Source organism: Apaloderma vittatum, unplaced genomic scaffold, assembly GCF_000703405.1.
Source record: "Apaloderma vittatum isolate BGI_N311 unplaced genomic scaffold, ASM70340v1 scaffold16757, whole genome shotgun sequence".
In the NCBI taxonomy this organism is placed as follows: Eukaryota; Metazoa; Chordata; class Aves; order Trogoniformes; family Trogonidae; genus Apaloderma; species Apaloderma vittatum.
In genome coordinates this window covers 6725-16385 of record NW_009726876.1, presented here as the reverse complement: position 1 = coordinate 16385, position 9661 = coordinate 6725, and the positions used below count along the sequence as shown (strand labels likewise).

Sequence of the window (9661 nt, the reverse complement as noted above, 5' to 3'; positions counted from 1 at the left end):
TATGCTATCCTTTTTGATATTCTGGTCATACAAAAACAGTAAGAAGGATCACTGAATAGGCTTGATAGGTACTGTAGTTATGAAACAGCTTTTATTGCTTCCACACGATGTACTTTAGAGCAGAGGATTCAATTTTGATTAAAATCTTTGGAAGTATGATATTTTTGTTTTGTATATGGTGTGAATTATAAGCCTTCTTCCCTAAGTCATTTGTTTTATTTTGAAGATTGTATCTGGAACAGAGCGACTTTCATGAGAAGTTTACTGGTGGGGACGTTTGTGTGGATAGATCCTCAGAATCCGTGACCTGCCAGACTTTTGAACTGACGTTGAGGTCTTGCCTTTATCCACACATAGACAAGCAGTACTTGGAATGTTGTGGCAATCTAATGCAAACTTTAAAGAAGGATTATAGGTGAGAAAGCAGATTTACTTTTCCTTTACCCTTTTTTGTAATTACCAATGATATGCCATGCGCTACAGGCAGGAATTTTATGTTGTGCTTCTACTCCAGTTTGGTAATCGACAACAAAATCATTGAGGAGGAATCTAACGTGATAGACCAAGTTTTCACCCAGGATTCTAACTTAAATAAACAGCAAAGTTACCATTTGTTTTTGGTGGATGTTCAGTAGGGAAATTATTTCAAACCGCAGTTTTGATAGTGTTGTCATTTGAAACTGGAAGACATATTTTAGGAAACCAGAACGTATTTGTTTCATATGAGATTTGGTTATGATACTGTAAAATCGAACAAAAGAATATTGTGCTGTAGTTTTGTATTACTTGGAGTAAAAAGGCCAATTTCTCCTACCGTTCAGATGGTCATAAGTTGTCGTGTTTTTAATCGGTCTGAAATATGTAATGTATCTATAGTCACAGTTCTTGTAAGGGTTGGAGCAGTACTATTCTTTCTTTTTTATCTGAAAAGGAATATCCTTATCATAATTTCCTGGGGCTCCATTTTACAGTCTCTTCTTAGACAGAACTCTCACTGAAATTGTGTCTCCTTCCCCAAGTTCTTTTTAGGGAGAGGGACAGAATTTCCAGACTCTAGGCTGCTTTTAAAAATTAACCTTCCCTGGAAGATGGCTGCATACCATGAGCACTTTCCTTGAAGCTAGTGGGGCTGTACAAGCTTGCAGGAAAAAAATGGCGTGGTTATTTTTTTTTATTTGAATATATGTGAAGGCTGTCTGAGGATTAAGCAGAGAATGTACTGTGGATCTCATTAAGTTTGTGTTCATGACCAAGTTCTTGTGAAGAGTTTTTAAGATTTTATTTATTTATATATTTATTCTGTAAACAATTGTGTTTGATTTCACTTGCATGGTTAATTCTGAGGAAACGTTATATGTTTGTTCCCTATTTAGGCTGGTAGAATATTTGCAAGCAATGAGAAATTTTTTCTTACTTGAAGCTGGAGATACCATGTATGACTTCTATACGTCTATTTTTGACAAAATTAGAGAAAAGGAGGCTTGGCAGAATGTCACTTTCTTAAATGTTCACCTGCAAGAAGCAGTTGGGCAACGCTATCCAGAGGACAGTTCAAGGTAAAAAGCAAAATCTTGCAAAATGTACTTTAGTTATTTCTTTCACACTTACCTCTACTAATGTACTTAACTTGCATAGCGTGATACTAATTGTTGTGTGCTCATTATGAGAATCTGCTATGATGAGACATCTGCTATGTCTTCTGCCTAAGGCTGCTAGATTAAATCAGACAGTTGATATTTAGCAATAAGAAATAAACCCAAATTGATTAAATTAAACAGTAATTTAAAAGATATTATGACCAACGAAATCACTTTTTTCCTTGCATAGGTTGTCCATATCATTTGAAAGTGTTGATACAGCAAAGAAGAAGCTCCCTGTCCACACCTTGGATGGTTTGACATTGAGTTACAAGGTAGTGAGTTAATACTGCTGTAATTCTCACTCTAGGACACATTTGACGTGTTCTGTTAAAGTGACTTACATTTTCTGTGTTATTTTCTACTCTCCTTAGGTTCCTTGGCCTGTGGATATCGTTATAAGCTTAGAGTGCCAAAAAATTTACAATCAAGTTTTTTTGCTCTTACTGCAAATAAAATGGGCCAAATATAGTCTAGACGTTTTAAGATTTGATGGTAAGAAGCTTCTTCAATGTAAGATACTCTAAAAACTTGTTCTGTGGTCTAAGGATATAAATAGTCTGTCGCTTTCTGCAGCAAGTAGTTGAAATTGTGATTTACTCTATAAATATTAATCTCTTATTAGCTTCACAAATTAGCTCTGTTAGGCAGGGCATGGTTTTCACTTCTTTTCTGCCTCAGGGACAACCCTCTTTTGTGTCTTTGATTCAGGTCTCGTTAGTTATATTGGAAACCTGTTACTTTTCAACAGCAATGTCTGAAGAGTAGGGAGGTCTGGCCACCACACCCTAATATTTTGCTTTGTGTGTATAGCCTGAGTGGTTATGAGTAATGCTTTGCAATCAGGTGAGGGAAACAAGATGAAAAATACTCAATTTGAGGTTTAAACTTGTTTAAGCTAGGTGGTTTGGAATATGTACTCTGAACTACAATTTAAATATCTGGAGATTGTAGAAAGGAGATAATCTTAGTATCTCCATCACCAGGTTAATGTTTATACTCTTCCTGTCCCATATAAAGTGAATGCACATGTCATGTCCTTGAAAAATAAATTAGAAAGTTGATGAGTTCATCTGTATTTTGTGCATCAGTTAATTCTCTTCCTAAAAGTATGTGGTTTTAGCTTTATGGTATAGCTTTGTACTTAGGTTCCCCGCCCGGCCCCCCCATGGAGATAGTATACACATTTATTCTTAATGTAGATTTTTTTTTAGCCTTTTACATAATATATAGCTCTTAAACAACATTTCCTATTCTTGTATTTATCAAATTGCATTGTACTTATACTATTCATTGTACTATTAAACTATTCAGTATATTGTTGCTGTGTTTTAATAACACATCTGAATTGCACGGAAAATCTTACATTATTATTGTGTGCAGAATAATTAATAAATTTTGGTTTTATGTAGCATTTTAACTAGAGTTTGTCTTCATAAGCACTTCAATATAATATTCCTTCCTCTTCTTTTAAGAACTGGTCTGTGCTGCAGAAAACTCACAGGTTAAGGAAGGAACTTCATTAGAACAAGGAACGCTTCCTCTATTTGGATCGCAAACAGAAAGTATAAAACAACAGATACATCGCATGTTCCTCTTAAGAGTGAAACTTATGCATTTTGTTAACAGCCTGCACAACTACATCATGACTAGGGTTTGTCTTCTATCACAATTTAATTTATATTAAGAACTTGTAACTGGAGATGCAACATTTTACTTTTAAACATAAAAAATATTAAAAAATCGTAGTCTAATATCCTTTCTACAAAAGTATTTTGAGCTAAACATGTTTGTGTTTTAACTTGGCAGTTCTAAAGCATTCCTAGAATTACTAATTTAAAAGCTCTACATGCATATGATAAATCTTGGTTATTACTAGCTCTTTTTGACTGTTTTTCCCAGGAAGTGAAGCACAGTCATACAAAAATAGGTTTCTGTAAGCCATTAACTCTTAAAAAGAGTTATTAAGCTTATAAAAGTGTTCCTAGGGAAATTTTAGTTAAATGGATCTTTCTCAAAAATCTCTGGTACACAGATCCAAAATTGTGTATCTGAATTCTCAAATATAAAGGGAATGCCTGTAGATTCATATCTGCACTAGTGTTGCCTTTTTTTTTTACTTTAATATAATTAATATACTTCAAACCAGCTCCTCTGGGGATAGTCTGTCTGCCTTTGTGCAGTGGCATTATTCCTATTTATATGAGGAATGTCACTGTGCAGTTATGAGAAGAGCTCGAATTTTTTGCTGTTCATTGTAATTTAGAGGGCGGGCCTAAAATTTGAGAGGGAAGAGTGAATGAATCAGGTAGTAAGAAATGGGAAGGTAGTCATAAGCACTTGTGTGCAATGTGGAATTTAATAACCATTGTCTTCTTTTCAAGATTCTTCACAGTACTGGCTTGGAGTTTCAACATCAGGTAGAGGAAGCCAAAGATTTAGATCAATTGATAAAGATTCATTACAGATATCTATCTACAATCCATGATCGCTGCCTACTGAGAGAAAAGGTGGGTAAAAAAAATTGGCAGATTTAATATATTGAGTTTAGCAGGACAAGGAAGCAGTTTAGTACTAATTCTGCAGTCTTATTTTTCAGTTCTTACGTATTAAACAATTTCTTGAGGAAGTGGTAGCTTTGCCAGAGTTAGCACTGAGATCCAGTTTCTCTTGCAAGTCTCAGTTCTGTCAAGGAGAGAAGATAAAGTTAAATTCTTTATATTGGGCTTTACGCTGAGATCCAGTTTCTCTTGCAAGTCTCAGTTTGGTTCTGTCAAGGAGAGAAGATAAAATTAAATTCTTTATATTGGGCTTTACATGACTTGTTTCTAAAAGATGGGGGGATTTGAACAAGCTGAGGCTTGCTAATGTAATGAGGATTACACATACTGGTATGGCAGGAGATGAAGATCTGTTTATAGCATTGTAGCCTTTTATTCAACAGACTGACTGTGCCTGATCCTCATCAAAATAGTCAGCTGTGACATTAATTAGAGAGCAAATACAGAACATATCTTAAGTTTGAAAGAATCACACTGAAATTAAGAGATTGTTGTTACCAATCAGATTAAGTGGCATGGGATAGCTGTGTATTGCAGCTTAATAATGAAAGTGATGATGCTTAACAATGAATTTCTGACTGTTGTGTTGTTTGTTTTAATTGTCCTGTTAGGTGAGCTTTGTGAAAGAAGCTATAATGAAAGTGTTAAATTTAGTGCTGATGTTTGCAGACCGCTGGCAGGCTGGTTTGGGGGCTTGGAGGTAAGTATACCTACCTAAAATTCTACATGGTCATAATTTCACAGCTCAAGGTTTTTTCATGTGTGAAATAATAGGACTTTGCTCAGTGTTTAGCAGCAGATGTCAGAGGCTAATTGCAAATTTTTAGCAAAAGTGAAATTAGATAGAACGTAAAAAGTTTTATGCACTTGTGTCAGTGTATGTTCAGTATTTTCTAATTAGAAAGGTGGCCAGTATATAAATTCTAAGTGTTTGAAAGGATTGTTAAGCATAGCAACAAAGAGGGTTTTCTTTTCCATTATATTTGTCTGTAACGGTGAAATGAGAGGTTCATGGGTTTGATTTATGATCATGTTTCCTGGTGACAATTTAAAATTGTAGGCAGGTGGATGTTGATGTTTGTTAACTAATTTATGAAAAGTGGGATCATTTAGTTTGGTCTTCGTTCTAGAAGGCATAAAATTTTTGTTTTTCTTTTGAAAAATTAATATAATCTAAATCTAATCTCAAACCCTCCTTATTTTTCTGATCTGGGCTGTCCAAATTATAAAGCCTTTGTCAAAAAATTTGTGATAAGACTGTGAAGCTGTTGGAAGTCAATGAAAGTTCTGCCATTGACTTTGGAGTCAAGATTTTCATGTGGAATGTTAGATTCCATTAGTTCAAATGCTCAGATAACGTATTACTGGTAGAATTTGAAGTTATTTTTGATTTACCCTTTCCTATAGTACCTTTCTGTAGAGACAACCTGGGATGGGTCTTATTGGTATTTTTAGAGATTCATAGAATCACAGAATGGCCTAGGCTGGAAGGGACCTTAGAGATCATTTTAATCCAGGCTCCCTGTCGCCAGGGACGCAACATGTCGACTAGATCAGGCAACACATGGGGACCAAACGGGAATCGAACCCGCAACCTTAGCGTTGTTAGCGCCACGCTCAACTGACTGAGCTAACCTGCCTCCTAAGATCTGTGCTTCCTTATGTGCCATGATTGAAGTTAGAAGCCCCCTGTAATTTCCAAGACAAGTTTAAAAATAAGATCTTTTTTAGAATAGAAAACTGTCTCGGTTGGAAGGGACTTTACCAGGATCACCTAGTCCAACCTCCTGACCAAGCAATTTATTAAGGGGGTTGTCCAAATGTCTCTTAAACACTGACAGGCTTGGGGTATCGACCACCTCTCTGTGAAGCCTGTTCTGGGGTTTGACCACCCTCTCAGTAAAGAAATGCTTCCTAACACCCAGTCTGAATGCAGTTTTGAGCCATTCCCGCATGTTGTGATACTGGGTACACACAAAGCACGAAGTCCATAGCTATTCCTCATGGGCCATTCTTTCCATCCCTTTCACTGGCTTTGTTGCCCTCCTCTGGATGCGTTCAAGGACCTTCTTAAATTTTGGGCCCCAGAACAGCACACAGAGCTCAAGGTGAGTCCACACCAATGCTGAACTCAGTGAGATAATCCCTGGTTTTGACTTCTCCTGGTCATGGCATGTTTGATCCCCTCCAGGATGGGGCTTGCCCTCCTGGCTGCCAGGGCACACGACTGACTCCTGCTGAGCTGCTGCCCACCAGCACCCCCAGACCCCTTTCTCCTGGGCTGCTCTCCAGCCATTCCTCTCCCAATTCATATTTCATGCTTTTGCTTGTATAACCTGCTCCTTGGAGGATGAATGACAGTGGGCAAGTCTCCAAGGCTACATCTGACACTTGAGGGTTGATCTGTGCCCTCGGGCCAGCTGGTGGGGACTGGCTCACATCCATATTTTTCAGGACCAGTTCTCTTTGGCACAGATGCTACTTAGACCTTCAATCCTGCTGTCCTGTGGCACTAGGTGATTGCTATTTTTGGAGTGCTTTTCCAGTTCAAAGTGTCAGAAATAATTCGTGAAGACTGTTGATAAAGACTAAAACTCAGGGTATGTGTTTACATGCTCTTGCATGTGGCAGGAAAAAATCATAGCTGATGTAATATCATTTTGGGAGAGAAGCAAAAGGGAAAGGAGTGACAATTGTGAACTACATCTTCTCCCTCCTCAGGTGAGCACTAGCTCGCACAGTCCAACATGTGGTTCAAGAGCTGGCTGACAAAACAGGGATTCCTATGCTGCTTTTCTATTTGGCAATGTAGGTTTACCCCAAGGAACTCTGAAGCAAGAAGTATCAGGAATGGCTGTCTTTAAATACAAAGCTGTGTAAGACTAGTAGTCGTCAGTTGGAACTGCACAGTTCCTCCTAGTTACTGCAGAGATTTCTAAGATGATGAGGAAATTATTCACGCCGTTGTGCTAGTGTTTAGATGCTTCTGTCAAAATTGCCTTTGTTTTCCCGAAGTGGTGTACACAGGCGTAACTGAAATATTTTTAAGTTCAAACCAGAATGCTGTGCAAAGAGTGCTTTTGTCATTTACTGTGAAGTTTTGGTCATATTTTGAAGATAACATAGCAGCTAGTCTCTTAAGCATTCCTCTGTTCATATGTTTTGTAGGATGGAATCCATAGAGAAGATGGAATCTGATTTTAAAAACTGTCACATGTTTCTTGTCACTGTTCTCAACAAGGCTGTCTGTCGAGGCTCTTTTCCTCACTGTAAGTACCTGAGGCTTTTCACAAACCTGCACTTACTGGGACACAAGCTTTACAGGGAATATATTTACCTTTTAATGTTTGTCAGTACACATTAGAGAATCTCATTTTGCGAGATGTTCACCGAGGGACACGAAGCCTTACTAAATAAGTTAACTTCATTATTTTTTTAGAGTATTTGTGCCATGCTTTTTTTGACAGCTACCTTCAGTTTATTTCTTGATGAGAAGATGCTGGTGGAGCCAAACAAATGACATGCAGTTTTCTAAACAAATGAGACTGTTCTGGAGTGCATAGAAGAACGTTCTTTCTGTTGTAGTTGGGTGACAGCTGTGCTGTATCTTGAACGGATAAAATTTTAGTATTACGATGTCTGAGCTGCAACTGCACCCAGCTCTTGGCTCTGGTAGCAGAAACAGCAGAAGACAATGTGTCTGTGCTTCGTCTCGCAGCCTGGTATTAGCCTAAATTGCTGATCAGTGCTGCTTGGAGTTAGGGGGGCGACTGCTGATTGGGGCTAGCTCGGATGTGGTGAGTTTCTGAAAGAGGTTATATCTGCCATCGCTGCTACTCTACTGTGAGAGTTTGTCTGCAAGAACCGTCTGTGGGGGTGGCTTACTGCATATAACCCCCACAATGTTTATTCTTTTTTGGGGGTACAGCAGGTAGTATTTCAACCAAAGGAGCTAATTTCTTACCAGTTCTTACCACCTGAAGTTGCTAATGGATACCTGATGATGAAAGTGGTAAAATTTTGTCTAAATAGTCAGAGGTTCATCGAATGCCTTACTGCCTTAAATCCTGAAGTGTTGGCAATTTAAAAAATAAACTGGCATCTTCCTTTTAAAATACAGAAATTAATATTGCAGTAAATATTTGCAGACTGCTGCAAATGCAAATATTAACTACTTTTTTATGGTTTGGTTCACAGTGGAATCATTAGCTTTGTCGCTGATGGCTGGCATGGAACAAAGCTAACACCTGAAGCACTTGAATTACTGAAGAACTGAAAGCAGCATTTATGATGAAATTCCTTTATTAAAAAACTGTAGGCATTTTATGCTCCAGTTTGAAGTGTGTATAGCTAAATGACATGGGTGGTTTGGAGCTATGTAAAATATTTTTAAATGTAAATAATGTACAGGTATTTAAGTGCATTGGTTGTGGCATTATTTTTCTCTGCATGTATATGCTTGAACATCAGAAAACATGTACAGTGTCCAATTCACCCTATGTAAACATGAAAGTACGTAAAATGTATTTCATGCTGTAAAAATTATTTATATTTTGTTTCATTATGAATAATTAACTCATTTACTTTTTCCATTAATTTTGCAGCTCTGAAGAGGTTACAGGGCAGAAGGTTGTTTGGGTTAATTTTTGGCCTTTTTTGCCTTTGAAAAAAAAGAACAGTTGACTGTTACAATAAGCTGATATTAAAAATACAGGATTAACTTACCAGTGGATTGTTGCAGACCATAAAATACCAATATTTTTATGCTAAATGATCAAATGCGTACTAATTTTTTTGTCAATTGAAGTAGGATCCAGATCACAGTGTGTCATATTTAATTTTTAACTGTTGATTTGTTGAGATGTTTCAGAGGTGGTCAGATATGACTTGACTGTTGTTCTCATCCTAAGCCTTTTGCAAACAAGCCTTACATCCAATAGCTCATCTCTTGTAAAACACTAGCGTGTAACACAGAGGGGCACGTTTCTAGAGAAGTAAATGTGAAACGTGTTCTACCCAGGATGACTTGCCCTGCCTCCTTCCTATGAAAGTTTCTGGTATCAGCGCCCTGGCATTTAAAAAGAGAAAATCAACTGTCGCTATTTTCCTGTTTATTTATCTCAGTAAATAAAAGACTTAACAATTGGAGTTTCACTGTTGTGTGTGTTTGAAATCCACTCAGTAACTTTAAAGTCTGAGGGCTCTTTCTGCAGAATAAATGAATTATATTACTACCCACTGTGAGACTATGTGGCTTACATTGTAAAACTGTTTTGTTCAGCTGTGAACTAATAAGTGCTTTATATGAAAATGAGTATTGAGATTCTTGTCTGAACAGGAGATTTGAAAAGGTTCTTCCATGGTTTAGACATAAAATATTTTTCAGAAGTAAGAAGTTAGGTTTTGTTTTCTTTGTTTTCTTTTAAAGTATTACACTTGGAAACTTTCTGCTGCCCTGTAGCT

The 9661-nt window shown here is 37.2% G+C and overlaps 1 protein-coding gene across 1 annotated transcript; it reads left to right on the top strand.

Annotated features, from left to right (window-relative positions):
- Positions 1 to 226: 226 nt before the first annotated feature.
- LOC104276974 (gamma-tubulin complex component 5) lies at positions 227 to 8442 on the top strand (the record flags this gene model as incomplete). Its single annotated transcript, XM_009873471.1, has 9 exons — positions 227 to 415; positions 1374 to 1556; positions 1828 to 1912; positions 2012 to 2132; positions 3113 to 3291; positions 4022 to 4147; positions 4810 to 4898; positions 7367 to 7467; positions 8396 to 8442. Coding segments are annotated over 9 exons (1120 nt in total), but the record flags the coding sequence as incomplete, so codon positions are not given.
- Positions 8443 to 9661: the final 1219 nt, after the last annotated feature.